Source organism: Rattus rattus, chromosome 1 (genome assembly GCF_011064425.1).
Source record: "Rattus rattus isolate New Zealand chromosome 1, Rrattus_CSIRO_v1, whole genome shotgun sequence".
Lineage (NCBI taxonomy): Eukaryota > Metazoa > Chordata > Mammalia > Rodentia > Muridae > Rattus > Rattus rattus.
In genome coordinates, this window is record NC_046154.1 from 134,936,378 (window position 1) to 134,955,890 (window position 19,513).

A 19,513-nucleotide genomic window follows, 5' to 3' on the forward strand; every position below is an offset into this window, starting at 1 on the left:
CCTCCTTCTATGCATGCACATGTGCACACACTGTCTACAAAGGCCAGAGAGGGTAGCACATTTCCCGGAACGGTAGTTAAAAGGTTAGCTGTCTGTCATGTAGGTGCTGGGAATTGAATACAGGTCTGCTGGAGGAGCAGCCAGTGCTTGTAAGGCCTGAGCTGTCTCCCCTGATCCAGCTTCTATCATACTATGGCACCATTTGCTATTTCTTTTCTCAGTCCTGCCTCTTTCGGATTTACTAATTTCAATTATTATAGTTTTAAGTTCTAAAATTTATTTTTATAATTTCTAGTAGTCATGCTTCAGGTTTATTTATATAAACAGCACAGGATTACAAGTGTTCGCCAACAAACCCAGTCTATCTTACTTATTCAACGTGGATCTTCCTGGTGTAGGTATGCTGGGAATCTTCCACTTGATGCTAGGGATTCTGAGGACTAAGTTCTAAGACTCTGGATTGCATTTAGGCCGTTTCTCTACTGGTAAGTAACACTGGGAAATATAGTCTGGTAGTGGATATGGTTCCTCTTTTTTCTGTAATGTCTGGTATAGTTTTAGATGGTTGTGGTCTGCTAGGTGGGTGCTGGGAACTGAACTCAGGATCTCTCAAAGAGCAGCCAGGGCTTTTAACCATTGAGCCATCTCTCTAGCCCTGTGTAGCCAGACTGGCTAGAATCTTACCAAGAGCTTCTGTCCCTCCCTTTCCCTTTTCTTTCTTGGTGGTACTGGGGATCTAGCCCAGGCCTTATGTAGGTCAGATAAGCCCTTTATCATACCCCAGCCTAGAACAGCAACTAAGGACTCTCCAGGGTCTGCTGCATCTAAGGGCCCCTTCCCCGACACTTTGGGCTTTTTCTTAGTTGTACATGACAGCAGGAAAAGTTAAGCTAGTCTATCCTCTCAGTAGCAAAAGTTAGCTACTAAGTTAGTATCAAACTCATGGCAATTCTATTTGAAGCAGCGTCCTGAGAGCTGGGATTGCAGTATTAACCCCTGCATCCCTCGAGTCCACCTGTTTTTATGTTACAGTCATCGTCGTTCATCTTACAATACTTCATCATGACATAGTTAGCTTTTGGGAGGCAAGTTAGTTTTCACCATTGTGTAAAAATGCTATTTTCTTTAAGGCAAATTCCTGCTCAGATGAAATTTAAACATAATTTTAGTCTATAAATCATAAATATAGATTTATAGTCCTGTTCATCTACTTCAGGGACACAGCATTCCTTCAAATACTCAAGCATAAGGACAACAGCAATTTACTGCTTACAAATAAACACTGTATTCGTTAAGACAAAAAGCATGCAAAGGCATTAGAGGCAGAATCAGTTAAAGTGTTTCCATGAATCGATGCCCTGTGTCTGACCTCACAGTGTGATTCTTCATTAATCAGCTACGCCTTAGATGTCTTGAAACCCTTCCTCACCAAAGACTGGCCTTATGATCTCAAGTACACCTCCAATAGAGGAGAAGCTCTCTGAAACAGACAGTTTCTCCTTGAAGACAGACAAAGTGTGGAAGAGGTTTCTCACTTGGTGTTCTGTGTGAAGAGAGATGTATGTTATCAAGCTGTAATTATTTGTCTAACAAGCACTAGTTAGTGCCTGTAGGAAATGCATTTAGGATCATCACAGGGTTCCTCATCAAGTACAGATCAGTCTACCTCACTAAGGAAGACGTCTTCATTGAATAAACCAGCATCATAGAATCACTACAGTTCATTTTTTTTTTTTTTTTTCTCTCAGAGCTGAGGACCGAACCCAGGGCCTTGCGCTTGCTAGGCAAGCGCTCTACCACTGAGCTAAATCCCCAACCCCACTACAGTTCATTTTTGCATTCAAGGGTTGTGATGGTTTATATATTCTTGGCCCAGGGAGTGGCACTATTAGGAGGCGTGTCCTGATTGGATTAGGTGTGTCACTGTGGCCTTGGGCTTTAAGACCCTAGTCCTAGCTGCCTGGAAGTCAGTCAGTCTTCTCCTGTTTGCCTTGGGAACGAGCTGCAGAACTCCCAGCTCCTCCCTATACTCCCACCTTGATGATAATAATAATAATGGACTGAACCTCTGAACCTGAAAGCCAGTGCACATTAAATGCTCTTCTTTATAAGAGCTGCCTTGATCATAGTGTTTGTTCACAGCAGTAAAACCCATACTAAGTAAGGGTTAATTAAAAAACTTAATATTTAATAATAAAATACTTTGTCTAAAGCACTATGCTAGCTGGTGCACAGGGCCTGTCCTCAACTATACTTAATAAGCTTTGCCAGCCACTATTTTCTAGGGCCCCGTTCAGTCATTTTTATAAGCTGTTCTCAACCATGACGAAGAAATTCAAATTCAGCATTATTTCAAGTAAACTTTCTTAGCCTCATTTCCTCTTTTGATAAAATACAAAAATAGAGTAATTCTAAACTTCTAGTGCAGTGCATCCAAATAATATAGCAAAAAATATGTCAGAAAATTAACAGTTCAGGATGATTAGAGCAACAAAAATGAGATAATTTAATTTTCATTCATTAAAGACAGCAGGAGTCTCATGAAGTGACAACTGAACCCAGATATACTGACACATGCAGGCCACAGGGCTTCAGAAGACCATGCAAGAAGTCAGATGGCAACTGTTCTACTTTAATATTCAACAACTACTACAACTTAATCTTACAAAACAAAGACCAGTGAATACAGTGTTAAGGTCTGTGGAACAGACTTACAAGCCAATGATGGGCCCTCGCGAACTTACCTCCTCTACATTAGAAGCAGTCTTGGCAGAAGTTTCCATGAAGATAAGTCCATGCTCTCGTGCAAAAGCTTCACCTTCTTCCTTTTTCACTTCTCTCCTAGATTCTAAGTCACTGAGCACAGAAGAGAAAGAGCTGTGTTAGTAACAACACAGTAGAGATAGGAGTCAGGCAGTGGGAAATGTGCCATGGAACTCAACATCATACAGACCGTTTTTATTAACAGTTTCATACATAATAATTAGCTCCATTTTTCAGGGTGCTATGAAGGTCAAAATGTTTGAAATACATCGCCTACTTTCAAGTGACTAGAATTCCAGCAGAAAAATATTCCAACTCTGAGCTCCAGACTGTTAAGATGCTTATAGGAGTAGTGGGAAGACAGCTCGGTCTGGAACCCCATCTTCAAACATAGTGGGTTACCAAAGCAGAAAGTTCCTTGGCTAAAAATAATGGTTTAAAAGAGGAGGACTAGCCCATCTCCTCACCCACTGTCCACAGTGCCTGCGCTTCTGAAAAGGAGATAAATATATCTGCCATCCAACTCCCCAAAGTTGTAGGAAACTGTAAAACCCAAGGTGTTAAAGAAACACGGATTAGACTATTTATCTTGGTTTAATCCTGTTTGTTTTTAAAGCCAAACCAATAGGAGATGGGCAGGGACAAACAGAAGTCTAAGCTACGAGCCTGGGTGGTCTCCTTGCAGTTTCTTTCATAGAGAACTGGATTAGTGCAGGACAGAGCAGGCAGTTCCTGGGAACCCACAGGTCAGGCCAGACAGGGAAGCAGATAGGCTAACAGCAGATCTTCACCTCTCCCTCAGCTCCTCTAATCCAATCCCTGAGGCATATCCAGACCTCTGTAGCACACCACCTGCTGCAGCCTCTCCTCATTCTCTGCCCCCTTCCCCAGAGGATCACACAGATCTTCCCCTCCAAACTGCCCTCTCCTCACTCATTGCTTTATGCCAGCCTCCAACTCCAGGAGGCACTCCTTGGGACCCCAAAGTCCATTCCAGAATGAGAAGCAGAGCTTCACCTCTCCCTCCATTCCTCAAAATCCAATCCACAGCTCCTTAGCAGTCTACCTGTTGTGGTGTCTCCTCACTCTCTGCTCCCATCCCCAAGGAACTAAGCAAACCCTGGCAGAACACCACGTTCCTCCCTTCTATGGACTCCCTCAGCCCTCCACTAGCCCATCCCCATTCCTAAGGGTCAGTTCCCAATACCTAGAAACACATTCTACCTGGAGCCTACAGTGCCATGCCTAAAAAAAGTCCTAAAATTTCCTACCAGGCACCATAAAGCTGCCACTCTTCTAAGAACCAGAGGACAATAAAAACCAAGGAATAAACACTCAATAACAGTAAGATCTAAATGACATTCAGGATTTAAATAAAACTTTAAATTTAAGAAGCCAGGAATGTTCACGCAGACGAATCTACAGGAAAAGTAGTCACAGAGACTAACCACACCGCTCACCATTAATGCAAGTGAAGCTTTCAGTTACCTTTTATTTCCAATAAGCATGATGACCATGTTGGAATTGGAATGCTGACGGGCGTCTTCTAACCAGGTTGTCAAGTGGTTGAACGTGTCTCTCCTAAACATGATGGTATGTGGTTACAGTTTCACCATCTCTCTGCATAGTACACAGTAAAGCAGTCTACACTCCCCAGCATTAGCCATGTTAGCCACAGCCACCCACACCATGAGAGCCAGATTTAAAGCACAGTATTTGGGTTTAATGCTCACTGATTACATTTCAGTTAGAATAAGCACAACTGCTAGCAGAGTTTAGAAAATTTATATTATATACTATAATATAATATTACAATTGTAAATATACAATATTATATATTTAAAATATTATATTATATTATATTATATTATATATATAATACATATAAAGTATATAATATTGATCGATCTGGGGTGCTTATTTAAATAAGAAAGAATTGAGATGCAGACTTTGAGAATACATTTACATTTGACTCAAGACACAGTTTTAAGGGTGAGTAGCTAAAGTGTAAAGGTAATACCATTTTATTATTGGTAGCCACACTTATTTAGAAATAGTCTCCTTGTAGTGAGCTGAAAAACTAGCATATACTTACCTTGTAATATCATACACTAGTAAAGCCCCCGCTGCACCTCTGTAATATGACCTTGTGATAGAACGAAAGGACTCCTGCCCTGCCTGTGAAGGAACAAAAGGTTGAAAAGTTTCCTTTAAAATGATATTCTTCTTACATTTCCATATTACGTGCTAACATATTACATATTAAATATAAAGGAAAGGCAGTCATAAGCAGAGGGGAAAACTCACTGGTCTTAGGAGAAATCATACAACAGCACTATTGCTCCACTCACCAGGATGCACAGACGGCAATTCCCACTACCCTCCCTCTCCCAAACAAGACCCCTAACCCTTTTTGGCAATCCCTGACAACCCAATTTACTGAATGGCTTCACAATACATGAATCATTATTAGAGCACAGAATGGACTCCTAGCAACTAAGCCCTGAAGACAAATTTGAAAGGAAGCAAATAACCCAGAGCCTCACATTTGAATTCAATAACCCACTCCCTGGGGCAGCTGTTGACACTAGAATAAATAAAGCCCATTGTAAATAAATGATGAATGACATCTTTACGCCCACCATCTGCTGGTGGAAAGGTTGTCAGAAGGCCAAGGATGCAGATTTTATCAGTTATACCATAAACTGCAGTGGGCTCTCAACAGCCACAAGATGGAATTCTCTGAGCAATCATTTTATTATGAAAAACAGAAAAAGGTTCTGAATTGAATTTATATAATTTTTCTTCACACAATCAATTTCCTCTGCATCTGACATATAATGCTTGTCAAGAGGCAACCGGATGTAAATGTCATCTTTATATCCTGTGAAACAGGCTCCAGAGATTAAGTCCAGTTCAATAATTTTTCTATCTCATAGTATTAACATTCTGCTAAGCAAGGCTGAGGAAGGTTATAACTATAAAATAATTTTTGCACTTAAAATATATGAACGTGAAAGATATTTAGGTTTTCATGCTCTGAGTCTTGAGTTTCTGATGCAAATATAAAGTCTTTTTATCATGTTCTGATTTGTTCCAATAACTTCTCTTGTTGACCCTTCAAGAATATTCCCTGCCTAGAATGTCACTTACTCTCAGTGCCTAGAACTGGGACTGGTCCTCATATGACACTCAGAGAAAGCATGCTGAAGGGAACTGTGTAATCAAGTGTCTTAGCACATGCATAAAATAGTCAGTATTCCACTGCACACAAGTAGACTCATTCAACAACAATAACGACCAGATCTAAGTTAACATGCCCTCTCCCAGAAACCAGTTCTAATATTTAAAATGTCTTAAGTTGAATGGGAGCATGGAAAAACAAACAAAACCCAACCAGTTCCTTTCACATAGTTTGAGGGTAAACAAACCAACCAACCAACCAACCCCTAGAAAGTACACAGCCACACAACTCATGCCTGCTATTCGAATACCTAGAAGGTTGAGGTAGGAAGATGGCTGTTGAGCTTAGGCTATACTAGGACAAAAAGTAAGTTCTAGGTTAGCCTGGGCTACCCCAGACCATGTCTCAAACACAACAAGAACAAGCAACACACAGCACAACACACACACACACACACACAAACTCAGAGCTAATTTTTTCCTACTGGTATCACCAATATTCTAAATCTCTCTAACGTCGTTTCTCTTATTCCTTTCCTAAAAACCTATTCTTTGCCTTCCACCTATCCATCCACTTTCTATTCCTTACAGGATCAGTTCAAACCCTCCAGGGTTTCAAAAAGTGCAAGGGCTTGGCTACTACACTCCACATTCAACCCTTTTGTCCTCATAGATCCAAAAGCACTTCCAAGTGGTTTTGTCTTAACACTATTGATTAAATGAAATGAATCCAATGCTCAAATGCACTTCTTCTTTAGTCCCAGCAGGGCTAACCTAAGTGTGTTTATAGAAGGCACTTTAATGTGTTATCTTGATTGTTCCCAAAGAGCTAGCTATTCAATACTTTAGACTTGTGAGAGTCAGTATTACAGTAATACTTATTTCTGATTGTTAGCCAGCCATTCACCTAACAATAAAACTCTAGCTATGTAAATAAGAACAACATTTTAAAAGGAAGATGAAAATTTTGTAAGAAAAAGTTATTTAGAAGCTGTATGTGTGACCCAGCTGTCACACGACAGGAGAATGGATACAGAAAATGTGGTTTATTTACAAAATGGAATACTATTCAGCTATTAAGAATGATGACATCATGAGTTTTGCAGGAAAATGGATGGAACTAGAAAATATCCTGAGCGAGTAACTCAGAGCCAAAAGGACATGCATGGTGTGTACTCACTAATAAGTGGACATTAGCCAAAAAAGTCAGAATGCCCAGGATACAATCCACAGAACTCAAGAGGTTAACAAGTCGAAGGGCCCACGTGAGGCTACCTCAATCCCATTTGGAAGGGAGAAGAAAGCAATCATGGGGTGGCAGTGGGAGGGGAGAGACCTGGGTGGGAAAGGGGACAGGGAGGGGAAGAGGGGAACATGATCAGGTACTGGGGGTGGTGGTGAGTGAAGCTCTGAGGGCCAGCAGAAAGGATGGAAACAGGCAACCTCAGGAGGTAAGAGGTGGGGGGACACTCTAGAATATACCAGAGACCTGGGAGGTCAGAGACACTAAGGACTCAAAGGTAGGAACCTTAGATGAAAGGCCCTACAGTGGGGAGAGGGAACTTGTAGAGTCCACCTCCAGTAGAAAGATAGGGCATCAAGTGACCCAGAATTGTTCCTGTCTACAAGAACTGCAGGGACAAAAATGTAGAAGAGCCTGAGGAAAGGCGGTCCAGTGACAGGCCAAGAACAGGATCCAGCTAAAGGAGAGGCCCCAACACTATTACTGATGTCACGGCGTGCTTACAAACAGGAGCCTAGCATGACTCCAAAGGCCCAACAAGCAGCTGAGTCACATGCAGATATTTACACCCAACCAATGGACAGAAGCTGCTGACCCCTGCGGCTGAACTAGGGAAAAGCTGGAAGAAGCTGAGGAGGAAAGCGGCTCCATTGGAGGACCAGCAACCTCAACTAACCTGGACCCCCAAGATTGTTCAGACACTGAGCTACCAACCAGGCAGCATACGCCAGCTGATATGAGGCCCCCAACACATATACAGCGGAGGACTGCCTGGTCCAGCCTCAGTGAGAAGAGATGCACTTAACACTCAAGAGACTTGGGGTTGGGGATTCAGCTCAGTGGTAGAGCGCTGGCCTAGCAAGCGCAAGGCCCTGGGTTCGGTCCCCAGATCCAAAAAAAAGAAAAGAAAACAAAACAAAACAAAAACACTCAAGAGACTTGAGGCCCCAGGGAGTGGGGAGGTCTGGTGGGAACATCCTCTTGGGAGACGGGGGTGGAGGGGTGTTGAGGGGGAAGAGGTATGAAATGTGAACAGTCAGAGGGTAAACCGGGAAGGGGATAAAGAATGGACTGTAAAAAAATATTAAAGAATATACTAAATAACAACATCCTAACACATGGTGACTTAAACACAGGGTGTAGGCAGAAAACAATTTCTTTTGATTATGAGTCAGTCACCCATAGCCCAGGCTGGCCTTGAACTTCTGATCTTCCTGTCTCAGCTTTCTGCATGCTATGATTATTTTCCTTTCTTCTTTAAGGTATGAAGGCATGCTTAGGAAACACAGCAAGTAGTCTTGATCACATTAAACAATGCCTAGTGATGTATGTTGTATAAGGATATCAGTTAAGAAAGCAACTTATTTTATGTAACGCTTTTAGTGAAGCAGAAAATACTTCCTTTTAGTTGGTGTGGTGGTTTGCATATGCTTGGCCCATGGGAAATGGCACTGTTAGGAGGTGTGGCCTTGTTGGAAGAAGTGTGTCACTGTGTAGGTGAGCCCTGAGGTTTCCCAGTGCTCAAGCTCCACCCAATGCAGAAAAGAGACTCTTGGCTACAGGCGGTGTCCCTTCTGCTTCCTGCAGATCAAGATGTAGAACTCTTAGCTCCTCCAGCACTATGTCTGCCTGCATGCTGCCGTGCTTCTGACCATGATGATAATGAACTGAACCTCTGAAACTGAAAGCCAGCCCCAATTAAATGTTTGCCTTTATATGAGTTGCCTTGGTCATGGTGTCTGTTCACAGCAATGAAATCCTAACTAAGACAATTGGAGATCATACTCTTAAATGTCTAAGAGAGAAAGACTTTACATATATTATTTTCCTCTTAACATGCTTTTTCTTTCCTGCCTTCTGCCTTTTAAGATGTGAGAGGAAGATTCGAGACTTTTATGCATGCTAGGCAAGCACTTGATCTATGAGATACATACTTTCAAGCCCTTCCATGTAGGGTTTTTTTCCTTTCCATTTGTTTCTCTGAGACAAAGTCTAATATAGTCTATATTGGCCTCTAATTCATATGTAGCCAAGGATGATCTTCAATTCCTGATCTTCCTGCTTCCACCCTCCCAAATGCAAGGTTTAGAGGCATGGGCCACTGCGCCTAGATTATCCATGTAGTTTTGATTTGAAGTCAGGTTACTTGAGAAAAATCTAAGTCAAAAAATGTGTTGGGCCAGGGACACAACTCAGTTGTTACAGTGCCTGTCTCACAAGTATGAGGACCTACACTCAAACACCCGGTCTTCGGGTCAAAGGCTTGGCATGGTGGTGTGCTTATAACCCCAAGGCTTTGGAGGTAAAGTGGGAACTCCCTGGAATTCACTGCCAGCCTAGTACAACTGATGAGCTGCAGACTCTGACACAAACAAAAGGATACCAAGGTGGACCATGATCAAGGAAAATACCTGACATTGACTGCTGGCATCTCCAAACAGTCACATGTACACCAACACATACATGTATCATAGGCAGTGTTAACACATTTTAGGCCGACTCTTTTAGGCTGGCTGTAGAAACCCTTATGAAATAGACACATGCTGGGTGTGTTGGTGCACACCATTAATCCCAGAACTCAAGAGGCACAGGCAGGAAGACCTCTGAGTTCGAGGCTAGCCTAGTCTACAGAGCAGTTCTACAGCTTAGCTCCAGGACAGTCTGGGAGACCCTATCTCAAAACAAAGCACAAATCCAACTGACCAGACAGACAAAAAGGACACGGGTAAGTCAGCTTTCCACTGAGAGGAGGTCAGAAGGCAGAAAAATGAAGTGCAATGGACAACTCCAAGGCAGAGCAGAGCAGAGAGATCTAGTCACCTTGTACCATCTGAAATACAACTGTGGCACACTTGGGAAATAACAGGTAATCCATATACGGCAAACAACCCCCAGCAACCTGCTTGTTCTCAGCAATGCAGTCTGAGAGTGGGTACTCTCTTTGATTATTTTCTCAAGAGCTTCTGCATGCATTGTCAAGGGAGAAAGTAAAATGAGTGAATGGAGGGAAGGAGAACAGGGCCATATGGAGACTACATCCCCTTGTACTGCGTACGGGGATGCGATCCTCAACTAGCTACTTGCAGGACTTTGTACCCTTTAGCTAAACACATGTGGGACTTGATGTAGGAGGAAACTAGGGATTCCAGTATCTTGTGCTAAGCAGACAGGAGAGATTTTCAAAACCATAACACTACATCAATCTTCTTCCTACAAAAATATAGCTGATTATTTTTGCTTTGGAAAAGTAGAATTAATTTTCATTTATATTGTATTGTTTATGTGCCTTAAAACATCTTATTAATATTACTTTAAAATGAATTAGAAACCGAGGATATAGCTCAGTGCTTATCACTTCTACTAATATACTGATGCCTAATATACATCAAGTCTTGTTAGATCCCCTAATACCAGATATGAAAGCAAAAGACCCAAGTATCTAATAAGTTTCCCAATTTTAACTTTTAATATAGTACTACTTATACTAATAACCCATAAAAGCTGAAGCTCTTCATGGTTTTTTAAATACGTAGGATTTGAAAACTGCTGCCTTATGGTAGCTACTGTAGCTTCACTTTATGCATCTAAAAAATATTCACTCAGAAACAATTTTTTAAAAAGGAAAAATAAGGGCTGGAGAGATGGCTCAGTGGTTAAGAGCACTGACTGCTCTTCCAGAGGTTCTGAGTTCAAATCCCAGCAACCACATGGTGGCTCACAACCATCTGTAATGGGATCTGATGCCCTCTGAAGACAGCCACAGTGTGCTTATATATAATAAATAAATAAATCTTAAAAAAAAAAAGGAAAAATAAGTTTCTGAGTATAGTGTAAGAGGGTTCACAAAGGTGGGCAGTAATTAGAATAGTGTTTGCAAATTCAAATCATTTTCTTATTCTGGATTCATATGAGAAAACACCATTTAAAACCATATAGCTTACATGCAGCATTAGTTCGTCGAATGGGAAGTGATGGAAATAGGACGGGTTTGTTAAGAGGCTTACAGTAATAAGGACTGAATCAAACAAACTTATAAGTGCTCAGGATCAATATCTACATAATAGTATTTTTATTTTACATCACATTTATTCCTTCTTAAAAATCGAGACTTGGTGATTCTTTTTCTTAAAAATACAGTTGTTAGGAGCTGGAGACATGGCTCCATGGCTGAGAGAAGTTGCTGATTTTACATATGACCCTGAGGTCGGTTCCCAGCACCCATGTGACAGTTCATAACCACCTGTAACTCTAGTGCTAGGGCATCAATGCCCTATTCTGCCTCCATGTGCCCTGCACCTGTGTGGGGTACATATATACTCATAAAAGTAAACATTTAAAAACTATACATATATACAGTTCCTGGAGTGTTTCTATTCAGATCACAAGGCCTAAGGATTCCCACAGATTTGTCAACCAATATTCAGTTCCTGCAGGCACATTTACCTGTTGAAATCACTAAATATTAAGAAAAATCTTTTCTAGGTCCATTTCATTTCAGGGTTGTAGAAATTTGGTGACTGACACATTTAATCTTAACCACAAATGCAAAGGTACTCTCATAAATGCTATACTTACTGTATCCCAGATCTGGAGTTTTATCTGTTTCCCATCAATGGTTATCATTCGAGCACCAAACTCTACACCTGAATAGAACAGAAAACAATGTTAAAAGAACCAAGTAAATACCTCACACCTGACTATTGAACACGGAATGCTTGGTTTGGAGATATCTGATATACATAGCTGCTAACCCTGGAAAATATAGAAGTTAAGTCACAGGTACCCTGGAAGTTATCACTGAAACCAAATTGCTATCACCTAGACTCTAGATAACCAAGGCAAGCACATGCCTTCAATCATCCATGGGAGGCAGAAGCAGCTTGACTTTCCTGAGTTCAAAGCTAGCCTGGCCTACGAAGTGAGTTCTAGGATAGCTAAGGATATACAGAAAGACCCTGACTCAAAAAAGAAAAGAAAAACAATTCACAATTACAGTTAGGCATGATAGCATATGCTTGTAAAGCCAATATTGAGAGGCTGGAGAATCAAGAGTTCAAGGCCATCCTCAGTTACAAAGTGAGCCTGGAACAGCCTGCGTTTTCCAGAGACCGTTTTCCAAAAAGCAAAGCCAACAAGAAAATATATACAGTTTACCACCTTACAATCCTTTATCTGTGATCAGGAGGTAGACAGAAGGAGAATTGATATACAGCGTGCTACGGTTTTCACTTGGCATTTTAATACTTATTCTACTCTTGGGATACATAACCTAGAAACTAATGGTTATGCTCATGATTTTCAGGTCAGAAATAGTGGAAATCTAGAGAAGAGAGACACAGGAGTCATGAGGTACTAGAATAAAAAATGTAAAACTAAAAATTACGCTACAGAAAACATAGTGTTTTCACATCTGTTCATCTACACACAGATGTACATTCATAGCACGAATACTTTTAAAAATATCTCTTCTGGCTAGAGATACACATAAACCACCCACCACCCAATGGCATAAAAGCCCTTCAAACAAGTGAACAGATAAGCCAACATCTTTATTCACATATGTATGTATGTATGTATGTATGTATGTATGTATGTATGTATGTATGCATGCATGTATGTATTTATGCATGCATGCACGTGTGTTTGTGTGTGTGTGTGTGTGTGTGTGTGTGTGTGTGTGTGTGTGTGTGTGTGTCTGGATCTCACACAGTGCATGGAGAGGACCAGAGACAACTTCCAGAAGATACTTCTTTCCTTTCACCATGAGTCTTTGGGATCAAACTTGGATCGCTAGGCTTGGCAGCAAGAACCCTTAATTACTGAAACATCTTACAGGTCTACGGAGTATATTCATATTCACAATAGTTATTTAAAAATTGGCAACAACCACTTTTTGTTATTTTGATTGATAAAATTGGAAGAGAGCAAGCTGAATAAAAGCGAGGGTGAAAAGAAAAGGGTTCTTTTACCACACTGATATGGAAGCCATTTGGGATGTGTTAGCTATCTATTCAACATCTAAGAAAGGGACATATTTAGATGTACAGCTTAATAGGCACAGTGGGAGGGGTTAATGAGAGAGTTCAGGAAGGAAAGTGGAAAACTGGATGTAGTGGTACAAACCTATGATTCTTTCACTTGGGAAGCAGAGACAAGACCAAGAGTTCAAGGCCATCCTCAGCTACACATTGAATCTAAGACCACATTGGGCTATATGAGACCTTGTCTCAGAAAAACCAACACTAATACCAAATAAGAGAGGGAAGTGGAGAGAGGAGGAGGGAAGAGGAGACAGACAGAGACATTAAGGGTAGAAAATATGGATAATTTTTTTTGTGAGAAATTTTGTTAAAATGAAGGCAAATTATTGAAAGAAAAAGAGTCATAAAAAGCAATCACTTAAAATGGAAAAGTTAATGATAACTGGAAAGAAAATGAACCACTAAGGTGGGCAGACATCTGTGAGCATGCTGTTTGGATCTGCAGAGTTCCTCTACGATGGGCGGGGGGTGAGGGAGGGTAGGCAGTTCCTGGGCACAGGCTTCTCAAGGCGGAGCTGCTGGGAACCTATGAAAAAGTTTCTTGACTTGCCCATTTTTTTTTTCTGAATGAAATACAAACCAAGGTAATCAAATTAGAGTATTGCATGGCTAAATATATAAAAAAAATATGGTACAGTTTTACAAACGAGGAATAAGGTACAACTATCAGGCAATACAGCAAGTTCCCTTGAGTTGGGGTCTAAGAAATTAAAAATGAGACTTGCAGCATGTTTGTCTCCAGCCATGTCTAATGGTACGGGAAGATGGAGCAGAGAGTCAGATTTAATCTACAGTTTGCTCAGGGAGGGCGTGAGAGGGAAGAGAAGTGCACGCAGGAATGGTAATGAGCATGCTGAGCCTGGCAAAGAGGAAGTGAGCAGATCAGGGACAAGGTAGTGTCAATGGATTACAGGTGGCACGGAATCCAGAGGAACTGACTTAGAAGACAGGAGATGTGTGAAACTGAAACTGTTGAGTGGTTTTAAGCACCGGTACGAGCAAGGTCCTGGCTGTGCTTTGGACACTGGGCAGCTGATGTAGAGTGTCCGGGTCAACTGCAGTGGAGGAAAAGAGGGGCCGAGAGTGGCAGGCCTGATGAAGTCTGTGGTCAGTATTTAACTTCTGTTTACGTTTCTACGTCACACCCACGATGAAGGTCCATGCTGGCCTCTAGATTTTATAATGCAATTACATTCATGAAGCTAGTTATAAATCGCTGTTTGGGTTTATCTTAACAACTCCCAGAGACAAAGGATAAACAACATATGAGAGTATTCCCTATCTGTGATAGCCATTTTGGTTGTCAATTTAACAACATTTGGAATCAACTAAAATCCCAAAATGGCTGGGCACACCTGTGAGGAAGGAAGGAAGCCTTGCTCTCTCCTTCTTGCTCTTGCCCTCACTAACAAGGCCATTTCTTCACTGGCAGTAGAGCCTACCTCTTTGAGATTCCAGCACAGTCTTAAGACCAGCTAAGACACCCAGCCTTGTGGACTGAACAACTACTGGATTCTTGGGCCCATTTGTTGGGTTAGCTGGACCACAGCCTGTAAGTCATTTTATATGTATATATGTGTGTAACCTAATCTTTTATTTCTTTTCTTCTATCACTTAATATTTAACGAAAGACTTGTGTGTGAATGAGTCTGTGAGTGTATTTTGAATAAAACAGATGCACAGTCCTGTGTGGGCATGGAGGTCCAAAGAGGCTGTCAGATTCCTCAGAGCTGGGGTTTATGGGTACTGGGACAGAACTCTGGTCCTCATGATTGTACAGCACGCACTCTTCACTATGGAAACACCTCTCAAGCCCTCTACCATTTAACACTTTCTTGGTCATTGTCTTTGTTACTGTTTTATTGCTGTGAAGAGACAGCATGACCAAAGCATCTCTTGTAAGAGAAAGCATTTAACTGGAGGCTTGCTTAATTTAGAAGGTTAGTCCATTATCATCATGGTGGGAAGGAGACAGGCATGACATTGGTCAGTAACTGAGAATGTTACATCCTGATCGACAGGCAACCAGCAGGGAGAGGAAGACTTGGCCTGCCATAGGCTTTTGAAACCTCAAAGTCTATCCCCAGACCCACTCTAACGAGGCCACGCCCTCTAGTCCTTATAGTCCTTCTCAAACAATTGTACTCTATGGTGACTAAGTATTCAAATATATAAGCATATGGGGGACATTCTAATTCAAACCACTACAGTGACAGCCTAAACTTAAGTATGTCATATCCAAAGGGCAAACCCACCTGTGCAACAGGATGAAGATACTTAGCAAATATTCCAACCCACTGAATGCAGTTTCTCTGAACAAAGCTCAAAAGCTGAAATGACCACATCCTTCTTCCATAAGACTTGTTAGCTTTTTAGGAAAAACAATCCTAATCATAAAGTTTTAAAGGAAGACTTACTATTCACTACCTAAATTGATGCTGGGTATCACACCAAAATTCATTTACTCTGGCTGTTTTCTAGCATTTCTGTGTCTTTTCTGAATAAAAATACTTACAGTAATAGATATACAATTTCATTTCCTATAACTGGAAGCTACAGTGTGAGATATGAACAATTTGGAAACAGCAGCAGTGGCAAGCCAATTCCTACTGAGAAGAGGAGCTGTGAGGAATAAAAGCTGCTGGGTATTCAGTGGAGAGCAAACAGCTAAGCTTCAACAGTGTACACTGCCTCCATGACTTAGAAAAAAGCAAGAGACAAGGTTGAGAAAGCAAACTGATAGAAACCATATGCTCAGGAGACAGGGTGTATGAAGAGAATAGAACTGCTTGTCATAAAACTAAGTTAAAAAAAAAAGATAGCTAGTGTGGTGGTTTGAATGAGAATGGTCCCCTAAGGCTCATAATTTGAATGCTTGGTTCTAAGGTGGAGGAACTATTTTCAGAAGAATTAAGTGTGGCTTTGTTGAAGGAGGTGTCACTGGGGATGGACTCTGAGGTTTTAAAAGCTACTCAGGTCTAGTCTCTCTCTCCCCACAACTTGAAAATCAGAATGTAAATGTTTAGCTACTGATCCAATATCATGCCTTCCTGTCTGCCACCATACTCCCCTCAATGATCGTCACAGACTCATCCTCTGACATTCTAAGCAAGCCTCCAATTAAATGCTTTCTTTTGTTGTTTTGTTTCTTTTGTTTTTAAGGGTCTATGTAGACCAGGCTGGTCTTGAATTCATAGAGATCCACCTCCCTCTACTTCTCAACTGCTGGGATTAAAGTTATTTGCCATTAGATCCAGCTAAATATTTCATAAGTTGCTTTGGTCATGGTGTCTCTTCACAGCAACAGAAGAGTAAGTAAAGTAAGCAGCTAACATTTAAGGGCTAGGAATTATGTGACTAAGCATCTAAACCCCACTACCAGGACAGTTGGTAAGACGAGCAAGCTGACCCTGGGCCTCTTACCTGAGCTGACACACATCTGTAGCTCCCAGATAATAAGTGGGTCTGTACCAATTGAACCAGTGAACTTTCTTTTGCAAAGAACTTGGATTTACATTTACAAAACTCTTTAATCTTCTGAATGATACAACTTTGGAACTGATTATAGTAACTATTTCTTGTCATAGAGATAGGAAAAAAACCCCAAAAACCCCCCAAACCAACAACAACAAAAATCATCCTCTTCCTCTTCCTCCTCCTCCTCCACCACCACCACCACCACCACCACCACCACCACCGCTGCCGCCACCAAAACCCCGAAAATCAACCAAACAACCAACCAACCAATCAACCAACCAACCAACCAACCAACCAACCCACCCACCCTCCACTGGGAACAGGCAGAGAAAAATAAAGCCTAGGGGAATGGGTGGCAGAGACAGACGTTCCATCTCGTTACAGGCTTAAGCTCCTCTTCCGCTGAGACCCAGGTTCTCCCTTCTTCAGTTTTTATGGGACACAAAGAAGTACTTAAAACAATAAAGTTTTGATCTGCTTAATCTGTTAGGTGCATTTTGTTATTTAAGAGGCAACATGAAAACACCCAGTGCCAACAACTCTACTTCCCTAAAGTTGTTGGTAAGGGAGGTGCCAGACACTTAAAACAGTACAAGCTATTGACACTGCCTAGGTACTAGATACTTGGGTCACAGGACATGAATCAATCCAGCTAGAATTGACCTGGAAGCTTTCTTCCCATTGGTTAGCTTACATTGTGCCAAAAGGTGCTACAGAGACCCAGCTGTGACTACTGTCAACTATAAAAATCAACTTGCCTGCCAAGATATGTCTATTGGTATAATAGTGCCATGAAAATTATGTAGATAACTAATTGCTTTTTTGATTGGATTTAAGGCTCACTGCACAGGAGAACACTCACGGCAGGTTCTGTAAACCTGGCCAAGCATACATGACAAAGGAGGCCTAAGGCTGTAAAGGGGAATCTACTCTTATTTAACTGAACGGACAAAACACTTACACTTCTACCTATAGGACAGTGTAGCTTCCAGCCAGCCCTGAACAGAGATGCTTCTTTTTGCAGTGCAAAGGGTTAATACAGAGGCTCACAACTGGTCAGAGTACAGAGAATAAATGACTATGGAGTCCCTGATCGTAAGTGAGACGTATATCACACCTACCTTCAAGCCTTAGGGAACACTGGCAGAGTGTTGGACAGACAGAAGACAGCTGAGAGACTCACGGACTCACTGCAGCTGTGCTCACTATACATCTATCAAATTTCATCATGGAAGAAGGAAGGGTTCAGGAGGCTCTGCTCCTCCTTGAAGGATAGTTAATGGTGCCTGGAGGCAGGGGTCGCTTTCTTCAGTTTTATCACTAGCAAGTTGCCCATGCTCCAGTAAATAACTTCCCACCCATGCTTATGCAGGGAACCTTATTATAACATTAAAAAAGAAATGTGAAAGTAAGAGAGAGGCTTGCTGAGAAGAGTTTCAACGAAAAGAGGAATTAACAGTGTTATGGGCAACTGGGGCTAAAATCATACATACAAATCATACATACATACATACATACATACATACATACATACATACATACATCTGACAAAGAATAAAAACAAATTCTAAAATGAAATAAAAATTCTGAGAGTAGGATGTGAAGAAGGAAGGTATACTAAGCAGGGTCTTGGTCAGAAAGGCGGAGACCACACTTAAATACTTAAATGTCTGGTATAAAGAATTTGTTATAACACAGAAAGAGGCAAGAGACTCAAAGAAAGGTGGGAACTCCGCTCAGAGATGAACCAAAGAAGAAACTGCTGCTGTTTCTTGATCAGAGGACATGGGGAACATAAGTCAACCCAGGCTAAGAGTGAAATAGAAAAGACCTCTGACTTCTCTTTTCCTTTAGCCTCCAATCTTCAGTGTCTGCTGTCAGCCAACAACCTAGCGTGAAGTCAGCTGGCAGCGTGTGAATTTCCAACAACTTTCTTAGTCTCTCTTCACAGGACAGGGTATGCCATTTTGTGATGGGTTCAGGTCTGTTTACTCTACTGGGTGCAGTGCACCAATTTATGTATCTATGCACAGGAGTCAGGCAAGAGGAAGAACAAGTTTTAGAAATACTCTACATTGAAACAACTGTTTGGCTAGTCATTTTAGGACATACTCTCTCCTACAACTAGTTACCAGGATTCCAAAGCCATTGAGGAAAAAATTGTTTTTTTAAAGCCATGGAACTAGATTTAAACAATATTGCCCATTCCACCCATCATCACTGTATATACTAGAGATTATCCAAACAAGTAGATTATGGGTATATCTGTTGATACAGTCTTTCTGTTGTGATGGTTTGAATGAGCAGAGCCTTCACAGGCTCATATCTGAACACTTGGTTCCTAGTTGGTGTAGCTGTTTAGGAAGGATGAGGAAGTATGGCTTTGAGGTTTATAAAGCTTGTGCCACTCCTAGTGTATTCTCTGCCTCCTGCTTATGATTCCAGAAATGAGCTTCCTGCTGTTCCTGCTATCATGCCTTCACTCCACCATCAGCGACTAACCCTTTGGATCCATAAGCCCAATCAAATGCTTTCTAAGTTCCTTAGTCATGATATTTTATCACAGCAATAAAAAAAGGCCACTACTACATCTTTTTGAAAGTATCTTTTACTCTTTGACAGTTTCATAAGTGTAACCTCTAGTATTTCCTCAATGCTCCGTTAGCTAGCCGCAGCCAGGTGGCTATGCCGTGCCTGGCCCACATTAAAAGGACTGTTTGGCCTGCCTGTCCCCCACCCACCCCCAAGCTTTCCTCTCTCCATCTATTCTCTTTCTTCCCTTGTATCCGCAGCCGGCCTCTTCTCC

General features: G+C 41.4%; 1 protein-coding gene across 1 annotated transcript in view; it reads right to left on the reverse strand.

The window, feature by feature from the left end:
- Rab2a (RAB2A, member RAS oncogene family) overlaps positions 1 to 19,513 on the reverse strand; it is a 64,128-nt gene that overhangs the window by 20,893 nt on the left and 23,722 nt on the right. Inside the window, exons 3-6 of the mRNA XM_032906149.1 lie at positions 11,765 to 11,832; positions 4,859 to 4,941; positions 4,252 to 4,344; positions 2,745 to 2,856 (exon numbers count right to left, since the gene is read on the reverse strand). Of these exons, the coding sequence (XP_032762040.1) occupies positions 2,745 to 2,856; positions 4,252 to 4,344; positions 4,859 to 4,941; positions 11,765 to 11,832 (356 nt within the window). The remainder of the gene's footprint in view (positions 1 to 2,744; positions 2,857 to 4,251; positions 4,345 to 4,858; positions 4,942 to 11,764; positions 11,833 to 19,513) is intronic.